The 24,666-nt window shown below is 39.4% G+C and overlaps 1 protein-coding gene across 1 annotated transcript in view; it reads right to left on the reverse strand.

Moving 5' to 3' along the window:
* CD109 (CD109 molecule) overlaps nt 1–24,666 on the reverse strand; it is a 141,469-nt gene that overhangs the window by 74,991 nt on the left and 41,812 nt on the right. Inside the window, exons 6-7 of the mRNA XM_032153087.2 lie at nt 5,975–6,014; nt 3,622–3,706 (exon numbers count right to left, since the gene is read on the reverse strand). Of these exons, the coding sequence (XP_032008978.1) occupies nt 3,622–3,706; nt 5,975–6,014 (125 nt within the window). The remainder of the gene's footprint in view (nt 1–3,621; nt 3,707–5,974; nt 6,015–24,666) is intronic.

Here is a 24,666-nt window from a genome sequence, read left to right on the forward strand (position 1 = left end):
TGTCTGCGACTACACCCAGCTAATTTTTGTATTTTCAGTAGAAATGGAGTTTCACCATATTGGCCAGGCCGGTCTCAAACTCCTGACCTCAAGTGATCCACCCAGTTTGGCCCCCCAAAGTGCTGGGATTATAGGCATGAGCCACCTCACCTGGCCCAAACTTAGCTTCGTGAGTCAAATATTTTCTGCTACTCTTCTTTCTATGTATTAATTTTATCGTCTCTCATTATAGGAAAGGCTCTCCATGTGAAGAAGAGGCAATACATTTTACTGCCAGAAAGCCTTTTTTAAGTACATTTCCTGGGTTGCTTCTACCTCTATTGTGAAATGCTGAGCCAGACATGGAAGTCAATTTTGCTTTGCAGTCTATAAATCACAGCAGTAAACGGCTGCTTCCTAAATCCATTAACTGAACACAGAAACAGCCCCTCATCTGGATCAACTCAACTCAAAAGCAAATCTTAAAATATAGCATATTCCAAACTAAGAAGAAAAAAAAACCCAAGTTCAAATGCACCACACTTCCAAACAAAAACAGTAAAGTCAGTGGAAACCCTGGTTAGCAACCTTAGCATCAAATTCACTCATTTAAGAGTCTTCGAAACCTGACTCTACTTGTATTGTGCTAAAGATTAAATAAAAGCAAAACTAGCATGCCAGGATATTGTATTTTAACAGAGTTATACCACATGGTAGTAAAAGGATCTTTAAAATCCAAATATAATTTAAAGTACTCTCAGACACAAAAATTTTTAATTTTGACTTTAATGTGAAGCAGATTTAGTTTTCCAAACACCAAGCTGGTTATAATAATTGTGAAACAAAGATACAATTATTGTCCCAAATAGAACCTGGAAACATTTGGGATAAGTTAATCACTCAGAAAATAAAAGCTTGACTAATTTTTAAAAAGCAAATCAGGCCAGGAGTGGTGGAACATGCCTGTAGTCTCAGCACTTTAGGAGACCAAGGCAGGAGTATCATGTGAGGCCAGGAGTTCAAGACCAGCCTGGAGAAAATGGCAAGACCCCATCTCTATAAAGGAAAAAAAATTAGCCAGGCGTGGTGGCTCCCACCTGTAGTCCTAGCTACTTGGGAGGCTGAGGTGGGAAGATCGCTTGAGCCCAGGTGTTCAGGGATGCAGTGAGCTATGACTGCACCACTGGACTCCAGCCTATGACAGAGTGAGACTTCCTCACTTAAAAAAAATAATAAAATATCAAAATATTCTAGGATAGTATCATTAACAAAACAAAGAATTTTTTTCTCTGAAAGCAGCCATAGCACAAAAAAGGACAAAAACATTATAAAATAATACCTTCCCTTCTGATCAGTGGTAAATGAAAAAAAAAAAGGAAAAGAGGCCAGGCGCGGTGGCTCACGCCTGTAATCCCAGCACTTTGGGAGGCCGAGGGGGGTGGATCACGAGGTCAGGAGATCGAGACCACGGTGAAACCCCGTCTCTACTAAAAATACAAAAAATCAGCCGGGCGTGGTGGCGGGCGCCTGTAGTCCCAGCTACTCGGAGAGGCTGAGGCAGGAGAATGGCGTGAACCCGGGAGGCGGAGCTTGCAGTGAGCCGAGATCGCACCACTGCACTCCAGCCTGGGCAACAGCGAGACTCCGTCTAAAAAAAAAAAAAAAAAAGGAAAAGAAAACATAAAAACCCAAAAGGACAGGCTTTGTAGAACTTCCAGAGAGCTGAAAACATGGAGGTTCCTGGAGGGCGGCATGCTCAGAGAGGGCATGGAAGCTCCGTGTTGATTCCCACATGCCTCGCCTGACGTACCTCTTCCAGCTCTTCATCTCTATCCGTTGTAAAATCCTTTGTAATAAGCCAGTGAAGTGTTTCCTGAGTCCTGTGAGCAGCTCCAGCAACTTAGTCAAACCCAAAAAGAAGATAGTGGGAACTCCAATTTACAGCCAATCAGTCAGAAGTACAGGTGACAATCTATAACTTGTGAGTGGCATCTGCAGTGGGGGGCAGTCTTGGAGCAAGTCCGCATCTATGATCTGATGCTGTCTCCCAGTAGATAGTGTCAGACTTGAATTGAACTAGAGGAGACCCAGCTGGTGTCCCCTGCAGAACTGACTGATTGGGTTTTGGTGGGGAGAAATCCTCACCCACCTCTTCATGACCAGAAGTCACAGAAGTCTTCTGTGTTGATTGTTGAATGAGGATATAAGAGAAACTGAATTTCTTTTTTCCTATATCCACAGAACTCCAAATACCTGGCTTTTGATTTGGTATGAAGACCTTTGCTGTGCTACATACAGCTTAGAGTTGAAATCTTAAGGGTCATGTTGCTTATCTATTTGTTCTTTCTTTTTTTTTTTTTTTTTGAGACAAAGTCTCCCTCTATCACCCAGGCTGAAGTGCAATGGTACAGTCTTGGCTCACTGCAACTTCTGCCTCCCAGGTTCAAGCAACTCTCATGCCTCACCCTCCCAAGTAGCTGGGAGTGTGCCACCATGCCCAGCTAATTTTTGTATTTTTAGTAGAGATGGAGTTTTGCCATGTTGGCCAAACTGGCCTCAAACTCCTGGTCTCAAGTGATCCACCCTCCTCAGCCCCCCAAAGTGCTGGCATTACAGGTGTGAGCCACTGTGCCTGGCCTATTTGTTCTTTCAATAGGTATATATTGGATACCTACTCTACGGTTGGCACTGTAGTAGGTACCAAGGTGCTGTAGTACACAAGACACAGAGTCACCTTCGGAAAGGTGGACGAGCAAACAGCAGCTCTGTGTGACTAGTATTATGAGGGGTATAAGGAGGGTTGGGGGCAAATAGTAAGCCTTGAAATTACCTACGTAATGGCCTATTAGTCAGAAAAAAACATTTTACGTTTTTAGAAGCTAAAGTAAAATTTCAGAATGGAGTTTTGGACAGTAGAGAATGGGCTGGAGTAGAGAAAGGTGGAATGTTTCAAAAGACGTGAATCCAGAAAAGAGCCCTGCAAGATAAACTGAAGAATCTGAACTTCACTCTCAAGCTACAAGAGAAGAATCCTGAATTACCTGAGGGCAATCCCAGCCTGCACTTCAGAGAACCATTAGTCTGGAACTCTGACGATGCTTTTTGCCTCAGCAAAACAAAATGCCATGCATTGTTCAACCCAGTGAGTCAAAATCATGACAGCCACCATAGATCTGTTGTGTTAGGTAGGTTGGAAGTCTCTGTGTTCGTATGATGTGACGTAATGGATAAATGTGGATTATTTACTCATCTGTTAATTGCAATAAGGCAACCAATTCTCTCCCCCAAGAGTTCTATCTCCATTATCAATGGAAAAAAATAGAATTTAAGTAAAGATAAGTTACTTCAATTCCATGTCATCTGAAAAAAAAAACAGTGCTATCTATAATATAAATCCCTTAATAAGTCTAAGAAATATGGGAAATATTTCAAGACTGGGTCGGCTTGCAAACAGAGCGATAGATGCAGAGAAATGTGGAGATCTGTCCCATGCTTAATTATTTATTATAAATAGTCATTTACTGTCCACCAAGGTATTTTAATAAGCAAAAATTGCCCTGATATTCTGAAGTATATAATCAGCTTTTGGTCATACAGTTTTATAATGGTTTCGAGTCATATCAAAAGAAAAATGACACTTACTTTGCCGTGATGGTACCATTTAAATGCTTAGAATTCATAGAACAATATAATGGTGTCTGCAAAGTCACTTCAAATTTTGGTAATACTGGAAAAGAAAAGCAAGGGTAAATCTTCTTTTTTTTTTTTTTGAGATGAAGAAGCAAGGGTAAATCTTTTAAAGAATCTACTTCACTATCATCTTCCACTGAATAAAATGAAAAATAAAATTGTTGTGAAGGAGTTGATAATTTGTACTATTTGAACTTAAATTCATTAGAATCCAAATACATATTAAGACAGATGAAAAGCCCTTTGTTTCACCCAAAACTAGAAATCCCTAGTTTGGTCAGCTTTATATAATTAAGGTATGAGGCCGGGAGCAGTGGCTCACGCCTGTAATTCTAGAACTCAGGAGGCTGAGGCAGGTGGATCACCTGAGGTCAGGAGTTCAAGACAGCCTGGCCAGCATGGTGAATCCTGTCTCTACTAAAAATACAAAAATTGTTGGGCATGGTGGTGCATGCCTGTAATCCCAGCTACTCAGGAGGCTGAGGCAGCAGAATCGCTTGAACCCAGGAGGCAGTGGTTGCAGTGACCTGAGATCATGCCACTGCACTCCAGCCTGAGTGACACAGTAAGACTCCGTCTCGAAAAATAATAATAATAATTAAGGTATAAACTATTTTATAAGTACTAATACTATAATTGATACAAAGCACTCTGCCAGAGTAAAAAATGTGTGTTTCTTTACAGTCTATAAAACTTTTTTTCTATAGTTCTCTGACCAAAGAAACAGGCCACTCTCATAACAAGGCACCTCACCATTCAATTAACATAAGAGAAGTATCAAAAAAGCCAAATGGTCAACAATATAGGGCAGACCTTCAGCTCCAATCAAGGCTAACGGCCCTGAATGTACCAAGACACTCCTAGACTCTAGATCAGTCTAGGACAGGGAGACCAAAAAGTCACGTGAGTCAACTATGACCCCCCGCCCCCGCAACCCCCACCACCAGGAAAATCCAAATGACTCTTCCTCAAACATCACAGGTTTGCAATCAATTCCCCACCTCCACTATACCTCATTCAACAACATACAACCACCCAGCATACCACCACAGTGGGATATAAAGATAGCCCATAAAAATGTTGGTCCGCTATGACTTCTTCTTCTAGATCAGGGCTGTCCAAAAGACATAAAATGGGAGCCATATGTGTAATTTTTCATTTCTAGTAGCCAAATTTTAAAAGTAAAAATAAGCAGGTGAAATAATTTTTATATTTTACTTAACCCTATATATCTAAAATATTATCGTTTCAACAAATAATCAAAATTTAAAAATGGTTATTAATGAACTATTTTTCTTTCTTTCATTTTTCTCGTACTAAGTCTTTGACATCTGGTGTCTCCATCTGGACTAGCCACATTTGAAGTGCTCAACAGCCACACATGGCAAGTGGCCCCGCTACTGGAGAGCACGGTTACAGATCAGAGTTCAGCAAACTATGGCCAGCATGAACCAAGAACATTTTTTACAATTTTTAACTGGTTGAAAAAAATCAAAAGAAGAATAATATTTCATGACACATGAAAATTATATGAAATTCAAATTTTCATGCCCATAAAATAAAGTTTACTGCACCACTCTCAAGCAACATTCATGTACATATTATCTTTGGCTGCTCTCATGCTACCAAGGCAAAATTGAGTAGTAATGACAGAGACATATGGCCCACAGAACCTGAGGTATTACTACCTGTATATTATAATTTCTACTGCCTAAATAAAACCCAATCTCAAAAAGAAGGTCAAATCAAATGAAAAACTGCATGTGCAACCTCAAAATAACTATTCAAATTATAACTAATACTAAGATCCTATGCTTTCAGTCTCATCTCTCACTCCTCTCCATTCACCAACAACATAGATGGGCCCCACTGTTTTTATCTATGGGTTTCTAACAGATATTGTAAGTATGGCACCTGCAAGAAGAGGATTTACCTGAGAAACAGACCATCTTTACCAATGCCAATCAAATGAAAAATATGGAAGAGAATTTGTTAAGTATTTTTAAGTGCAACATTTTAAATATTTTATGATCACAACGAAGTAGAAAAATAGAAAAATCATGTTGTGGATAAGAAAAAGACTAGCATAATACAACTATAGGTGATTTTTTTCTACTTTTTTCTGTATAATGAGATTTTAGAATTTTTACAAAGGAAAAAAATATGGTTAGGCCTTTAAAAAACACCAGAATTTTAACTCCATTGAGATTTTTACTTCAAATAACACATCTCTTAAAAATTTCTCTAATCTCTGCTAAAAGTAACAAATGTTTTTTTCTTCCAAAATAGATTGAGGAACTCTTACCATATTCTGAAACCTGAAATGATTGATAATATGTCTGGTCCTATTAGGCAGGGGAGAAAAAAAGACAAGAAAATACATGAGTTCTTATTTATTTTGCTTGCTTGCTTACTTGCATAAAACAATTTAGAAAATTAATTTTTAAATTACATTTATAATGATGCAATGGACAAACCTGTATATTTTCATTTATGGAAGTGCATTTATAGACAACTGCAACATGAAGCCTGTAAAATTTCACGAATTTTTCTTGCCAACCCGTTAGCATAAAATGGTGACCTATCTCTATAATTCATTGCGGGTCATTTAAACAAACTGCTTAATCTGACTTCCATCATTTGTGAAATAAGAACTAGATTAAACTAGATAATTCAGGAATTTATGAAGCAAAGATAACACAGGTCAAACTAACAAATAACTTCAGATTTGTTTTGGATATCATTATCAAAAACTAATGGAGAAAATGAAGTTACACATAACTCAAATACTTATAAATAATAAGGATGTGAAATCTTCATGGAACAACATGCTTCACTTTTCCAATTTCTTGAATTATTTTCTACTGTAATCCTTAAATCAATACATCCTATGTAGTTGTAATAGATACTGTTAATTATTTCCTTTTCCACAATCAACAAGAAAACATGTGGGCTATTATCGTATCATTTATCTAACTCTTCATATTTCTTCTTTTTTGTGTTGTTTTTGTTTTTGTTTTTGTTTTTTCAGACATGGTCTCACTTTGTCACCCAGGCTGGAGTGTAGTGGCACAAACACAGCTCACTGAAGCCTCAACCTCCTGGACTCAAGCGATTCTCCTGCCTCAGCCCGCCAACTAGCTGGGACCACAGGAGCAAGTCCCCATGCCCAGCTAATTTTTTTTTTTTTTTTTAAGTAGAACGGGATTTTGCCATGTTGCCCAGGCTGGTCTCAAACTCCTGAGCTCAAGCAATCGCACCTCAGCCTCCCAAAGTGCTAGGATTATAGGCGTAAGCCACCATGCCCAGTCAACTCTTCGTATTTCTAAATCGTTCATTCTAAATCAAGGTAGCACATTAAATAGAACCTCTCCAAATTGGCTATGTAATTCCACTAATGAAATTTGTATTGTAAATTTAATTCCCAAATTTATCAAATCAAACACGGAGATGCAGCTATAAAATAATAGCTTTTGTTAACAAGTACCCTTGGTTAATCTAAAATATCTGTACACCACGAAGTTATTTTTCAGTCCTAAAAGAAGGCCATAGTTCACTTCAAAATATAAAACAAATATAACCACTAACATGCTAATAAATAAATTGGCTTCAACATTGTCATGTAAAGAAGATCACATCTTTGGTTAGCTGTTGTTGCAAAACAAAAATTTTAAAAAAAGAAAATCTCAAAGAAATTTTGTTGTTTTGATCAAAGTCTTAAGAAACTTCATATTTGTGACTTCTATCTCAAATTGTTTTCATATCATAGAGTAACATTATAAATTACATGTATTTGATTCATTTATAAGTTCTAACATGTCATTCTCAAAATTCAAATCAAGAAGGTAATTTACCTATTACCTGTTTTACTAATGAACATAGGAATGCTAGTCTTTAAGTTAGTTTTTGCTTTATTACTGAGGCCAGCACAGACAAGACTACGGAATAAGTAATAATTATGATGTTTCTGTTTCTCAAGTTTCATTCATATAGCAAACATTAATTGAGTAAATCCAACATGCAAAACACCATGTGAGGCTCTATAAATCACAGTCCTCAGCATGAGAGAGTCTGGTGGTGGAGACAGACATAGTCAAGAACAATAATTCAAGACTGACAGTGTCCTGGGGTTTCATGCACTGTGTTTTTGCTCTAACTCTTGCCTATTCTTGACTTATACGTACTTCCATCCCTCCCCATTTTCCAGGGCTTAGCTCAAATATTACTACTTCACTTTTTGATCATTTTTGTATCCCTCATAGTTTATCCCTTGGGGTGCCAACCTGTTATAGCACCTAGTACAAAATAAGTGCTCAATAAATGTGTGTTTGATTAAATAAAAATTATTAGCTTTTACAAATATAGGAAATCAACTTACTTATTTGAGCCTACTTTAAACAACAGCCTGAAACTAAGTTTTAGGTCATCATTTGTTTAACACATAAGTAGTTTACATTAGATTATATTTGAAATGAATTCCATCTCCCCTCTGCCTCCTACATTGCCAGTCCCTGATCAATCCTGGATTTTCCATCTTTCCATTGACCGTCTCCTTCCCCTCACTCAGTCTCTAAACATTCTTGTCTTTTGTTCTCTTGGTACTCCTAATTATCTCTCTGACCCCTTCCTTGTTTCCTTTATGCATCTCTTTCTGATCCTTAAATGTTGACCTTTCCCATGCTGAGCCCTCTTCCCACTCTTCAGGCTCTCATCAGCTCTCAGGGTTTTAACTGCCATTCCTAGAATAAAGACACCTAAATCCTTATCTCTATCCCAGATTGAGACTCAAATCCACCTGCCAGACATCTCCACCTGAATTTCTGACAGAATGTCCTGGATTTATTGATCTGGATTTAGCCTCTTTCAAATAGCTTTTCTTGATTGCCCTCTCCCCATGGTGGTTAGACGCCCCTTCTCTCCTATAATATCCTGACTATAACTCAATCATCTTGCCTAACACAATACATGATAATCATTTGCTTTGTGTCCATCTCCTGTAAGAGACTATGAAATCCTTGAGAGCACAGAACCTAGTAAACCATGCCTTCAACGTTTGTTGAATAAACATAAGTATAAATGAATAAATGAGTCAATTCTTGTCCCCAGTCTGGTTCTTACAGTGCTCAACACATCAGCCTCAGTTATCAGGCAGCATCTCCTGCAACACATTAAAATAATCTTCTCTTGAGAAGGATTAAACAACCCTGAAGAGGCAAATGACACATAAAGTAACCTTAACTCTGCCCTTTATGTGGAAGGAACATGAATGCCTCAAGGAGTGAATGCGTCCAGCCATCATAGAAAACCAAAGGACACGAAGGAAGAAAAGTATTTCTTTTCACTGACATTTTAAATTGTTCCAATAAACCTAGAAAACATTTTGGACGTGAGTGCTGACAGTATGCTTTCTACTACACAATGTCCTCCCAAGGTGCTCATAAGTGGTAAAATGCAAATCAACAAATAAATTATTTTACTGTCCAAGGAATTTGAAAAGCAGAAATTAGTTTTGTAATGTCCAGTGTATTGTCCATTAGGCAAACAGTCCAGACCAATTTTCAGAATTAATTCAGTTATTTTAATAAGATATATAATCAAGTACAAAAGATACTGAAATATTTAAAATTAATAATAATTCAGAGAATTAATAGCCATTTATGCCATATATAACCACAAAAACACTGATATTGAGTACTTTCATTAATATAGAACAGGGATCTGCAAACTTTTCCTGTAAAGACTGGGATAGTAAATATTTTAGGCTTTGCAGGCCATATGGTCTCTGTCCCAACTACTTAACAATGCTGTTGCAATGCAAATGTAGCCAGAGACAATTTGTAAACAAATGAGCACAACTATGTTCCAATAAATCTTTATTTACAAAAACAGGTGTCAGGCTACATTTGGTTTTTCTGCCAGGGTTTGCTAACCTCTAGTTTAAAAAAAGGAATAAAAATGTATTTCCAAATTGTTCTGTGTTCGTTCTAGGTGAACTAAACTAAATTTGACTAAACTTTACTAAAAACATGGAGCAAAAAAATCCAGTCCTTTCATAGGAAGTACAAGTTTCTCTTATGAAACAATTTTCCTCCAGTTTCAAAATAATTTTATCTGCTTCAAAATGAGTATTTGTGTTAATTGTAGTTCATCAAATACAGTTCATGCTCATTCACTCTGCCAACAACTGGAAAAAGGCTAACCTGAAGGCTTAAATATTTGGGCAGCATGTCTTTTAAGCAAACACCTCCCCAGGCAAGAGAAGCATAACTCATGTCTCCTGAGCTCTTCTTTCCCCAATATGGTCACTGTTCCATGGGGAAAGCTCTCTCTTAAAAACCTGCTCCAAAGCACATCCAGTAGAAACTCTCTGTTTCTACTGGATGTAAGCCGGCCTTGATTAGATTTTCTAAGCAACTTCTAAAGCAGAAGTAGAAAATAAGTGTCAGCAGGTATTCTTAGCAACCTCTGTAATTTCTCTACCTCTTGTCCCTGAGTCAATAATTCATTGTGAGGGTGTATGTTACAGAAATTAGACAAATGAAGTGGGAAAGAGAAAACACATTATTTTTATCACCCTTTTAAGAAGTATGCTATGACTAGAATACAAATCGAGACATGTGAATTACTACAACCATCTATTTCAGTTACAGAATTTTTCTTCCCTAACCATGATGCCATCCAACTCTTGAGTTTCTATTTTTAACAGATTTGAAGAAATATAGCATATTACGTGACCATTAAAAAATATATTTTAAAATGCAGGTCAGTTTCTTTCAACTCTTGCTTCTAGAGTAAAAAGCAATGCCAGAATCAAAACTAAGGTGCTGGTTGGATTATTTCTGTTTGTTCATTATGTTCTTTTACAGTCATTTCAATTCCCTAATAGTTTGTTTTAGCACTACATTCCAGTGTCTGGATGTACCTTTTACTTTAAGAAAGGCACTGAATTTGTTAAATCTGCACATAACGGGAGGTTAAAAGGGAACTATTTCAGACTCAGTTTTGCATTTGGCCCCCAAGACAATACATGTCAACTATGTCCACCTTCCACAGGTGAAGGATGCAGGACTTGCAAAGGAGGTTTCCAAAAACTGGTTTTGTAACTCTTAACCCATCACCAAAGTGGAAAGGTCAAGATAAAAATAAAACTAGAAGGGAATTTCAGGAGAAAGCTTTCAATGAGCTAGGAGTGGCACTCACCCCACCCTGGGGCATCAGGTAGAGTTGCTTGGCCCTCATTTCAAGCCTAGGGAAAGGGGCTTCCATAGACAATGCAGACAACTAGGTATGTGTCCCTGGGAGCATCCTCAAGCTGTCAGTGAGCAGCCTGTTGACACACCTGAAAACTCGTAACGGGTATAATATTGGTGCTGGCAGTGGAGCTAAGAGTGTGCTATGCTAGGAGTGGTCTGCATCTCCTGAATGTTGAGGATCAGAGAAAGCATGAGCATTTTCCCTCAACTAGATATGCCAAAACAGCAAGTCAGCATGGGACTGTTTTCTATCCTGATCAAAACAGCCTTAGTGGGAATAAGGCAAGCCCTCGGAAGAGGAAAGCTGAGGTGTGTGATCTAGATGCCCAGGAGCTAAAGATGGAGTTATGAGCTGTCATTTAGAGGAGACAGATTCAAAAGCATCCAGGGTACTTTGGATGAAAGACCTCCCCGCAATCTTAAGGGTCCTCCTAGGAATACAGGAAGGAGTTCTAAAAAGGAAAAATGTTAGTTTTAAATGCCATCTTAGCCCAGAGAGTTCTCATGCAGATGACAACAGTATTACATTGAACCATATTAAATTGCCATTTTTGCAGGACAAATATTAGCAAGTTCACATGACCCATCCTTATACATCAGATGAGAATTTTGTTACCCCTCACTTCTCTTTCCTCCACCCAACTCAGTCTGGAGGAGTCAAAGGCAGCCTAGTGAGTCGGAGGCAGGCATCCAGACCAAAGAAGACCCAAGCTGGAGAAGGGAGCATTTTATTTTATTAGACTGGACATATTAATTACTGAATGTAGACTGTTTGTGTATATGAAAGTAACCGAACATGACAGGACCTTTTGTTACTAAAGAGTAACCATAAAAATGATGAGATTTTCCCTACATTTTATCCAAGGAGTAGGGAAGAATTCGTCCCAAAGAACAGGACAAAATGGCACAAAAATAATGTGCTTTTTTACTTCACCTGTCAAGTAATAAATGTTCAACCTCACAGTTACACATAAATAACCGGGCATGAATATGTTAAGTAAGAATAGGAATACCATAACATAAATGAAATTATATTGCTGCTGCCTCCACCAGATAATCATATTAATTCTCTCCTTCTTAGGAACAGAAGTTGTAGACTATTATATACATTAGCCTACATTACATAGCTATATTATGTATAGCTATTTATGCGCTTTATTGCCCTTGAAATCTGGATTCTGCCTCTCCCATTTCACTGGCCCCAGAAGATGCTCGGTATGCCACGTTGCTTTCCTCTAACCGCCCGTCACCTTTCTCAGGCCTCACTCTCTGAGGCCTCTGAAGCACCTGGAAAGCCACTCTCTCTGAATCTCTTCCCCTCTGCTCTGTGCCTGAACTTGCTTGCTTTTCTCTTCCCAAAACTGGCTGTTCTTTCTCTATTGCTTTGGATGGCTTCTGCTTTGCTCCTAAATGTGATTTCTGATGGCTCAGTCCAAATACATCTAGCTCATACCACTCACCCAAACTGAGCTTCCATCCCCAACTTCCCTAGAACTGATATGGGTGATTCTCTCAAAGACCCAACTTGAAATTCCCAGGCACCTTTTGCTCCTCTTTCTTCTCTGCTCCAATCGAAATCCAGTCACTAATCCTAATGATTCTGCCTTTAAGTGTCTCTTGAATTCATCCATTCCTCTTTAATTTTTTCTGCTCTCTTACTGCAGTCCCCTATTACCTTTGAACTTACTAACACTGAAGGTATTTGATTATAAGCTAACATTGAAGGTATTTGTATATTTGTTAAACAATAATACTAACCCCCGGTAGTCTCCTGGACTTTAGTTTCTCTCCCTCTAATCACCCTACATGCTGCCACCAAAGTGATCTTCCTAAAATAAACTTTAATCATGTCATACTATTACACAGAAACTTTCTACTAAAGCAATAAGAAGACAACACATACTGATGATATTTGTTTGTCTGGAAGTTTATCATAAGGGTGTCATATTTTCTACACTATCATGTTTGGATGTTTTTACCTTACTCATGCATTACTTTTATAACCAGAGGAAAATTATGAAGGTATGATCCTATAACTTTTATAATTTGAGAGACCCATTCACACACATTTTGTTTCCTTTGTCCTCAGAAGTCCTATATTGAAATTTGCATCACTGATTGAAATTCAAAGTAAAATACACAAAAGTTCTTAGAGCTCCCTGCTGTCTACAAAATGAAATATAAAACTTCAGCCTGATAGCCAATATCCTCCACAGCTCGGCCCACAAATTCCCCACCTTTCTCTTCAACTACTACTCTCTACGAGCCCTCCATTCCAGCCAGTGCCTGCTCCCAGCCCCACAGCCCTGTCAGCCAGCTCAGAGCCCACCACTTCCCATCCAAGTCCTACAGTCCCCTCCAGCCCTATCCTGGACTTGTAAAGCTGTGAAGATCCTTAAAAATCCCTCGATCCAAACCCCTTATTTTACAGCTGAGGAAACGGAGACCCACAGCTGAAATGCCATGCCCACCATCACTTGACTAGAGCACAGTACCCAGGTCTTAGGACTCCTAATCTAATGCTCTTTGCATTTGTTACACGAAAGTTTTCTGATTGTAAACTCCTTGAGAGCCGGGTCTGTGTCTTATCACCTTTAGATGTGTACTGAATGGTGTTTCTTCCCATCCTCACATACAACAGAAAAGCTTCATATTTTTAGCTTTATTCCGATCCCTACTAACCTGACTATGCCTAAACCTATTGCCTACGTAACAGCAATCATGTAATATCCTATTTTTCCCCTTTTATTTTTACCATAAAATTGGGAGAGCTTAAAAATAAAAAAGAAATCACTATGGAACTATCACCCTGTAAAAGTGTCAGTTGATGTACACTGACCTACTTAGAGGAATGACAGAGTCAATAGGGTTTGCAAAATGAGAGAAAATGTTTATTAACATTTACATCATCCTTTCCTTCCCTTTCCTGTTTAGAGTCTAAACACCTGTGGTCTAAACTGTAGTTGCAACATATTTCTCTATGGGGTTCAACCCAAACTCAGCATCAGAATCAGCTGTGGTGGGTTTAATAAATAGAGATGTCCAGTTCCTACCCCAGAGCTACTGAATCAGAATTACCAGGGCTGAGGCCCAAAAACAACAAATGCATTCATTCATCCATTCCTTCAAGAGATATTCATTGCGCCTGAGTGGCAGATATAATGGGAAAACAACCCTGCATGGACCTTCTGATCTAGTGGAAAGAAGGATATTTATCAAATAACCACATATATGAGTATATATTACAAATTATGATAAAAGCTGTGAATTAACATTTACAGAGAGTTATGAAATCTGGAGATGCGATGGGAAAAACAGAGTCAGATCAGGTAAGACCCTGTGTAGGCCATAGTAAAACATCTGAATTTTGTTCTGAGGCCAGTGGAAAGTCTTTGGAGAGTTTTAAGCTGGGGAATAACATGATACAACTAATGTTTAGATTATTTTTACTGCTGTGTAGAGAATTGGTTGCAAAGGGGAAAAAAACTAAATGCAGAGAGATTAAGAGACACTGTAATATCTAGGAACAATATAATAGTGGCTTGGACAAAGGAGGGAGAGGTGGAAATAGAGAAGTAGGTGGATTTGAAATACATTTAAAGTTGAGGCAGGCAGATCGCTTGAGCTAAGGAGTTAGAGACCAGCCTGGGCAATATGGTGAAACCCCATCTCTACAAAAAATACAAAAATTAGCCAGGCATGGTGGCACACGCCTGTACTCCCAGCTACTCAGGAGATGGAGGCAGGAAGTTCGCTTGAACTCAGGAGGTGGAGGTTGCAGTGAGCTGAGATTGCTTGGGTGACAGAGCAAGACTCTGTCTCAGGGTAGAAAAAAAAAAAAAAAAAAGAGAAAGAAATATATTTAAGGGCAAAAGCTGTGGGAATTGGTGAAGGCCTGAGTGTGGGTGGTCAGGCAGCATGAGGTGTCAAGAACTCTAAGGTTACCAGCCTGCACAGCTGAACAGATAGAGCAATTAAATAAGATAGGAAATGCTGCAGAAGAGCCAGGTGTGGTGGGGAAAGATTGTTAAGAATGATACCGGAAATGAAGAGTTTGGGGTGCTTTGAAACATCCAAATACAGATGTTGAATAGGTAGATAGTTTTAAAGGTCTAGAACTCAGAGGTGTAGGTTCTCTCAAGAGAGGCCAATTTGACAGTCATTGGTATATAGATGGAAACTGAGACCATGTCTTCAGGTGAACTTCCCTAGAGTGAGAAACGAAAGAAACTTAAAACCAAACTTGCAATGTGCCAATATGTAATAGACAGTAAATGACAAAAGTGACCCAGAATAATAATCCAAACAAGTAGAAAGAAATCTCAGAGCCAAACTGGAGTGAGTTGGGAAAATGGAGGCAGAGAGATTAGACAACATTTTTTTTAGAAGACTGGCTAGAACGGGAATGTGAAGTCACTGAAGAGGAAGTAGAGTTAAAGTACAGTACTTCTCTATATTTTTTGTTTTTTCAATGAGAAAGAATTAAATATATTAGATTTTATAAAAAGATCCAAGACAGAAAGAGATCCAGTTTGAAGACTGAGAAGCAAGAGACTGTCAACACTGTAAGTTTTCTGAGAAAGTAGAGGAAGAAAGAAGCCAAGGCAGAAATCGGGATATTGGTCTTAGATATGAAGAATAGGACCTTTCCTCTAAAAAGAAGAGAATAAGCATGAGATGGGCACAGGTAACACATGCAAATCTGGCAGAAAAAGTGAAAGAAATTCCCATCTGATGACTGTGTTCTCTGTGAAGTGGAAAGGAGGATAATCTACTGAGTGTGAGGAGGGAGGAATCAGAACCTCCCCAGGAGACAGTTTTTTTCCTGAATCCCTTCTCTCATTAGAAAGGATTACAAATATTCTGGTTCTTATCAAGGCTGGAACTAAACACCTGAAGAACTGAAGCTGGTCTATACCTGACAGTCACTCATAGTGACAGGACTTGGGAATAATGGATCTAACCAATGACCAAGACATAGAGCATACACGCCTCCGGTTAGCAGAATAGTGGCCAGGTATCCAGTGTCACAAGCACATTCATACTCCTAAAACAGTGTTACCATCTGCTGTACAAGTACATTATGCAGTACAAGGGACAAACTTGTTTCCTTGGTGTTTAAAAAAAACAAAAGTACTAACTAGAAACATATTCCCTTTAAAAACAAACAATAAACAAAAACCACCCATTTAACCCTCTCTGTTCCTACTCAAAGTAGAAGGAACTATGGTTTTTAAAGACATGTAACATGACCACCTTTCTTGGGCACCTATCTCAAGCAAGGGAGCAAAAGCAGCAGCATAGCTACAGCTTCGTACTGAATAGGAAAGTTACCCTTGAGGGAAAATAACTCCATTTCTTGCTCTTTCTCCCTTTCCTCACTCCACCCAGGGACTTGGTACTCATTTCAGTGCCCCCTTCCCCCTCACCCAGTACTGCCACCACTGGTCAGAGCCCAGTGAGTTATCATTTTCCAAAACTCCCTCTATGCCACTGAAAATAAGGCATCATATAGAACTATACACACATAGCACACTAACGTCAAATTCTTGCTTTTTATATTGTACTATAATACCATAAGATATAACCACTGGGTGCACTGCGTTAAGATAATATAGGGCCTCTTTGTGCTATCTTTGTAACTTTCTGTGAATCTACCTAAAGGTAAACCGTTATTTTAAAAATTAATCTTCTTGGCTGAGCACGGTGGCTTATGCCTATAATACCAGCCCTTTGGAAGGCAGAGGCAGGCGGATCACTTGAGGTCAGAAGTTCACGACCAGCCTGGCCAACGTGGCGAAACCTTGTCTCTACTAAAAATACCAAAATTTAGCCAGGCGTGGTGGTGGGTGCCTGTAATCCCAGTTACTCGGGAGGCTGAGACAGGTAAATCACTTGAACCTGGGAGGCGGAAGTTGCAGTAAGCCAAGATCGTGCCACTGCACTCCAGCCTGGGTGACAGAGCAAGATTCTGTCTCAAAAACAAACAAACAACAAAAAATTAATTTTTGTATGCCTCATATGACCAAGGTTATAGAGGCTGTGAGGTGACAGCAGCCTAATCCTTAATAGTATATTAATGGATATTAAATAGATGAACCGAGTAACCTACATGCTGGACTCAAATCTTCAATCTAAACACATGGCCACTGTGGTCAGAATCTGGGACACGTTGGGAACAATCCAATGTGCAAACAAGGTGCTCCCGTGGCATCCACAAGTCATATAAAAGAAGTAGGTATCTTCTCCACCAATGCATACAGCAAGCCCTGTTGACATCTAAATTCAACCTTAAAAGGAGGCCATATTAAAACAGCAATTGCTGGCCAGGCACAGTGACTCATGCCTGTAATCCCAGCACTTTGGGAGGCCAGGGCGGGCGAATCACCTGAGCTCAAGAGTTCAAGACCAGCCTGGCCAACATGGTGAAACCCTGTCTCTACTAAAAATACAAAAATTAGCCAGGCCCATGGTGGCACATGCTTGTAATCCTAGCTACTCAGGAGGCTAAGGCAGGAGAATCACTTGAACCTGGGAGGCAGAAGTTGCAGTAAGCTGAGATGGCACCACTGCACTCCAGCCTGGGTGACAGAGCAAGACTCTGTCTCAAAAAAAATAAATAAAACAGCAATTGCTGCACATATTAAATAATTTAATTTTACAGAACTGAAAGTATCAGTAAACTAGTTTCTAGTCCTGACCCTCCCACAACACACTGTGTGAGCCTAACCAAGTCACGTCACTTATCTCAGATTCTTCCTCCATAAAGTGGGGCGATGGATCTAGGCGACCTCTAAGATCATCTATAGCACTGAGACCCTATGCTATGTACTGATGATGCTACGTACTCAGACCCTCCATTTCATTGATGAACACAACATCCTAAAGTCTGGCCCCAAAGTTTTCTAACTGATGCCAAAAACATGTATCTTCAGAGAGGGGTACAGAAGACACATTTGAAAGGAAGGGTCCTCCTAGGGTGGCTTCTGGAGAGAAAGAACAAAACAAAGAACTCCTCATGAAAATTTGCATATGGGGCCTAGAAATTAAAATGCACACTGCCAAAGGACGGGCACTAGCGGATCAAATGGCTCAATAAAGACACAAGAATAATATGACACCAAAATTATGAGTGCATTTTAGACTTTATAACAAACTAGAATATTCAGTTCTTGCCTGAGATTTTTTTTAATTTTCAAGATGAGAAAGTCCAGGGCATTAATCCAAAAGTCCTGTTTTCCATTAGCTCACAAGTTCATCAAATACAGCAACCATATATATTCTCAAAATGAAAATATACAAAGATATTTCTACTAAGTTGCAAGATCATATAGCAGAATGAGACTAGAAGTCAAAGAACATCACAAAGGGTAATAACAGCAATCATCTAGAAGAAGCTCTATGCACTCATTCTTTCATCCCACAAGCATGAATGAGTTCCCATAACAGGTCAGATATTATATTAGACAGAAAAGATATGAAAATTAATAAAATAGAATTCCTGTCTTCAAAGAGTTCACAGTTTAAGAAATGAGGCAGACTTTTTTTAAATATCTGAAGATAATAATAGGTTCTGGAGATGGATAGTGGCAGATGGTTGCACCACAATGTGAATGCACCTGATGCTACTTAACTTTTAAATTGTTAAAATGGTAAATTTTACATGTATATCTTACCACAATTTTTAAAAAAGGAAAATAACACTACACTGATTAATAAATGCTATTCTATGGGTGTTTATCGGGAACTTTGGAAGAACAAAGGAGAAAGTGCTGAGCTCTGCCAGCTGATGCTCTAAGAAATCAATATTCTAAAACCATCTCCTCCCTCCCTTTCTCACTGAACAAGGAAGTAAGAGTTTGAGATCCTTCCCAAAAAAAGCATTCTTATAAGCAAAGACTAGCAAAAGTATTCTGGAAGCCACAACCACATTTCAGAGAGAATGCCACTGTTTTCTGACCTGTCAAAGTTTTGCTCCATGCTTTCTGTTAAGTTGTCATCACAAGCCAGGCGGGTTAAGCAGATGCTACTGGTAGAGTGCTTTAGGGACAAGAACTGTCCAAACAAAGATGTGCTCTTTTGCAAAAGAAAAACGGCTCCAGAGATACTTAACAGAAGCAGCAAGCTGACCCAGGCAGAGGCTGGACAACAAGTCCAGAAAAAATAAGGAATATCCTGAAAGGTTATAAAAAGCAGTAAGGTGTTGGCAACGCTCACCTAATCTAGAAAAAACAACTAACTCAAGAGAAACTAGATGTAACTGTTAGAAGCAAAGAAATAACTCAATGCAGATTGCTTCTTAGTTACATAATAATTTGATACCCCGTTTCATTATACAGGGCTCCAGAAGAGTGACTTCAAGCCTTAACCCTGTTGAGTTTTCTGCTTGCTATTTCTTGTTCCCCACCTCTAACAATGGCTTAAGATTGAGACAACGGTTATGAAATTGCAGTTAGTGACAGATAGAAAAGACTATAAGATTATCAAGTTCAGTGGTTCCCAAGCTGGCTGTGCATCTGAAGCATCAGAGAAGCTGTTATAAAGGATATACATTCACCCAGAAATTCTGACTTGGTATGTCTAAGGTGCTGGGGAGCTCTACTGAGCTGATTACCTAGAAAGGTAAAGTAAATAGCAGAAAGTAGCACTGCTGAGGAATTCAAAGAATAAATCAGATGGCCTGTCCCCAGTTCCATACTTGCTGACTGCCCAACACTGCCTCTCAACGGAAAAGACGGATTCTAAACATGCCTAGCTGCGGGCATTTATCAGCACTTCTCAAAATGGGGTTCAAAAAACTAGTAGAATTTCCTGGAGTGCTTATTTAAAATTCAAACTCCTAGGTCCCATACCAAAATTAGTAAATTGTGATCTGGGGGTGGGACCTGGACTATGCATCTTTAAACAAGCTCCCAGGCCATTGATTCTGTGGCACACTGATGTTTCAGAACCAGCTGCAGCCTCAGGTGGCCATTATGGTAAATTCAAATGCCTAAGCCACTCTAGAAAGAAGAAAAGTCTTCCATCTCACAATGAGGAAAGACAGCACAGGGTTGCCGTCATCAAATGACCAGGAATCTCTCAGTGACTCAGGCTCTTCGTTTGGGGTCTTGGAGGAACATGAGCACCAGTGCGTGGGTCACGCAGAGACCTGGAGCTCTGGGCTGCTGGCTGCACTGCTCTGGCCAGATCCCTCCTGGCTCCCAGAAGCCTGGTTCTCAGACACCAACATTAGCCTTTATTTTAAAGAACCCCTAAAATCACCTTCTAGTAACCTCGAATATAATTTTTAAATCATAGATGCAAAAACATTCACAACCAAATGCGGTATATTCACACAATGGAATATTATTCAGCCTTTAAAAGAGAGAAAATTCTGACATACGCTACAACATGGGTGAGCCATAACAATATTATGCTAAGAGAAAAAAGCCAGTCTCAAAAAGAGATCCTGTATGATTCTGCTGATATAAGACTAATCAACACCACAGAGATAGAAAGTACAGTGGCTGCCAGGGGCTGGGGGGTGGGAGGGAACGGAGAGTTATTGTTTAATAGGTGTAGATTTTCAGTTTTGCAAGATGAAAAGAGTTACAGAGATGGATGGTGGTGATGAATGCACAACAGTATGAATGTACTTAATACCACTGAACTGTACACTTAAAAATGGTTACAATGGCAAATTTTATGTTATGTGTATTTTACTACAGAAAAAAAAATGGAGGGAAAAACCATTTGCAGGCCAGGAACAGTGGCTTGTAATCCTAGCACTTTGGAAAGCCAAGGCAAGTGAATCACCTGAGGTCAGGAGTTCGAGCCCAGCCTGACCAACATGGTGAAACCCCATCTCTACTAAAAATACAAAAATTAGCTGAACATGATGGTGCACACCTGTAATCCCAGCCACTCAGGAGGCTGAGGCAGGAGAATCACTTGAACCTGGGAGGTGGAGGTTGCAATGAGCTGAGATTGCACACTGCACTCTAGACTGGTCAACAGAGTGAGACTCTTTCTCAAAAAAAAAAAAAAATTTGCAATTATTTGAGAAAACTGTCAACACCAATCAAGAAATAACATACCTAGAGATAAGGTACCTAGAGAACTATATTGCAAAGAAATGAAAATACAAGGAATGTCTAACTTTTAAAACATATTATCTTCCTAAAGTGTATTTTCAAGTCAATTATTAAATCAGAACCTATTCCCACACTCAACTTATAACGTACCTGAAGTATAACGGCCCTATAAAACACACTTCTATGAAAAGATGTTACAGCTAAAATATACCTCTGCCCTCTGAGGGGAGGGCTTGGTGCTCTAGACAAAGAAATGATGAAAAAGAGCTAGGCAATGAAAATATGGTAGAGGTAGAAGACTTGGTCATACTCTCAAGAGAAGAAGTACAATCCCCAAAGTAGCAAAGAACTATTCACACTAGAATATGTATGTCAATTAAGCACACGTATAAGTAGCACAGAAAGAGCCAGGGCTCTTACTAAACTTTACTGATTTTAAGAGGTCTTAAAAATTGTAATCATCAGGAGTTTCTTTGCAATTTAATTAAACTAGCATTGTAAAAAAAAAAAAAAAAGCCTATGTATATATTGAGAACTTATTATGTCCCACCATCATATGCTGAGCAATGAAAGAGATAAAATGTAAGATGTAAAAGCAAGGTGGCAGGGTAGAGAGAACCTTGGATTTGGTGTCAAAAGGCCTGGGTTCTAATCCTAGTTTGGGAAGTTGTAGGACATTGAGCAAATCACTTAACTAATCCCCTAAAACATTGTTTCCTTTCTTGGCCAGGCACAGTGGCTCATGCCTGTAATCCCAGCATTTTGGGAGGCCAAGTAGGGCGGATCACTTGAGGTCTGGAGTTCAAGACCACCCTGGCCAACATGATGAAACTGTCTCTACTAAAAATACAAAAATTAGCTGGGCGTGGTGGTGCACGCCTGTGATCCCAGCTACTCAGGAGGCTGAGGCAGGAGAATCGCTTGAACCTGGGATGTGGAGGTTGCAGTGAGCCAAGATCACACCACAACCTGGGCAAAAGAGCGAGACTCTGTCTCAAAAAAAAAAAAAGAAAGAAAAAGAAGAAAACTAGAAATCCTACTAGACCAAAATAATTACTCACCATTACTATCATAAAAAACCTTGAAGGTGAAAAGCAATACAATACTTGAAGGGCAAACAATTTAGATTAATCCAGAAAGGTTAACACGGTATCATAAAGGACTTATTCACTCTTATTCTACAAACAAACATGTTATTAATACAAGTGGAGAAATGCCAAGGAGCCCTCAAGTATGTTTTACTTAAAGGATCCTTTTCCTGACCTAGGACAAAGGGTAACTGATGAATACCACTTTTTGATTACCTGTATAGTCATTACAAATCAAAGCTCTGATAACTCTGGTAATTCTTAAAGAGATTGCCCATCAATGGGAATACTCATATCATTCCATATTTTTTCTAAAGACAAAATGGAATTTCAAAACTCTCCCGAAGGCTGTGTATGATGGCTCACACATGTAATCCCAGCACTTTGTGAGTCCAAGGCAGAAGGATTGCTTGAGTCCAGGAGCTCAAGATCAGCCTGGGCAACATAACAAGACCCTGTCTCTATGAAAAAGAAAAAAAATTTTTTTAATTAGGCAGGCGTAGTGGCACATACCTGTAGTCCCTGCTATTCAAGAGGCTGAGGCAGGAGGATCACTTGAGCCCAGGAGTTCCAGGCTGCAGTGAACTATGATTGTGCCACTTCACTCTAGCCTGGGTGACAGAGGACAACCCTGTCTTACAAATTAAAAAATTTAAAAAATACTTTCTTTTTTTTTTTTAGACGGAGTATCGCTCTGTCGCCCAGGCTGGAGAGCGGTGGCGCGATCTTGTCTCACTGCAAGCTCCGCTTCCCGGGTTCACGCCATTCTCCTGCCTCAGCCTCTCCGAGTAGCTGGGACTACAGGCGCCCGCCACCACGCCCGGCTAATTTTTCGTATTTTTAGTAGAGACGGGGTTTCACCGTATTAGCCAAGATGGTCTCGATCTGCTGACCTCGTGATCCGCCCGCCCCGGCTTCCCAAAGTGCTGGAATTACAGGCGTGAGCCACCGCACCCGGCCAATACTTTCTTGAAAATAAATATTTTCCTTCCCTGAGTTTTATATTGAGAATGGTGACTGCCTCCGAAAAGTAAAAATATAGTCTCTAATGGTGGGCTATTTAAATAATAAATACATTTCCTCCATGTTATTATTCACTGCTAAAAGAAAAGGGGCTTAATAACAAGAAATAGACAGTCCTTTAATGCTGCGCAGCAGTCAAAGAAAAACAAAAGCCAGAGACCAAGGCCACAGTTGCTTCTCATAACATTTCCTTGGTTATACTGACCCCTGGTGGTTCTAAAAGGGCTTTTTTTTTTTTAAGGGGCTTATTTTTTCTTAGTTGAATGCCTCAAATTAACATACCTCGAATGACGAGTACCTGATCAATACACTTGTCTTCAAAAAGATAAAGATGCTTTATAGGATATAGAAAAGAGAAAATTGTATTTGGTTCAAGACAAATTATTGTTATATAGTTTTCACACATTCGTTTTAAGCAAATACTGCTTTCTACTTACATGTAAAAGCACTGAACTTGGTCCCAGGAATGGAGAGGTGAGCAAAACCAGAAGGTCACCAGCTTTACAAAGGCTACTGTCTATCATGGACCACTAACTAAAAGTGAGATGAATGAATTAAGGGAAGCACACAGTACTATGGGAATGTCTGGAAGAGCCAGGCCACTTTAGAGAATGCCTGCAGGTTAAAAGCAAGCAGTGAGAATAAGGAAGAAAAAACATTCTCAGCAGAGGGAACAACATGATGAAAGGCTCTAGAATGAGACAGATGGGTGAGTTTAAGAAACTTAAGGGACATAAGATGTCTAAAGCATAGAGTTCAAGAGGAAGGGCGGCACTTTACAAGGCTGAAAAGTTGGGCAAGGGCCAGATCTTGCAAATGCTTTTCACTTTTTAAGCACCTAAATTTCCTTAAGAGCATTTTTTTCTATAAAAGCAATATGACAAGCCAAGTCCACAAACCACAACATGATAAATCCTATAAATCTTTCAAGGTATAATCTCACATCTTCTGCAAAGTCTTCCTCTGTTATTCTATCCCCCTCTCTTCTGGTACTTATTCCATCCACCATTCATTGAACAAATTAATCTCTCAGCGCCTGTTATCCAGCTAAAACTGCTCTTGCTGGTCATTGTGCAGAGGTGGCGTCTGAATGGACCAACAATGGACACCTTGACCCAGAGCGGCCCACCCACAGGCTGCCAGCCACCTGTGCAGAGGCTTGCTTTAAAGACTCTGGGCATGATGGTTATTTAGCTAAGCTGATGGAATGAGAAATACTGAAGAACACCTCAAAGGTTGGCAGAAGAGTGAAAGGAGAACAGAGCAGACCATGGGAGACAGAAGGAGCAGCTGGCCCCAAAACATCGGTGCTTGTGCTAACAATAAACCCTCTTTATCACTAAGCTGGACTGAGCACCTTACAATTCCTCTGCTATTGCACTGCCTTGTGTTTGTCTGTCCCCCTTATGTCATTTAATTTTTATCATATTGTTCATGCCACCACGACAATGACCTTTGAAAATGGAGGTCATGTGTTTACCTTCTTTGTATTCATCACAGCCATAAAGTCCTTAACACATACTGGGTTTGTGGGTGGGAGGGTGGGTGGATGGACAG

Source organism: Hylobates moloch, unplaced genomic scaffold (assembly GCF_009828535.3).
Source record: "Hylobates moloch isolate HMO894 unplaced genomic scaffold, HMol_V3 SCAFFOLD_2, whole genome shotgun sequence".
Classification (NCBI taxonomy): Eukaryota; Metazoa; Chordata; class Mammalia; order Primates; family Hylobatidae; genus Hylobates; species Hylobates moloch.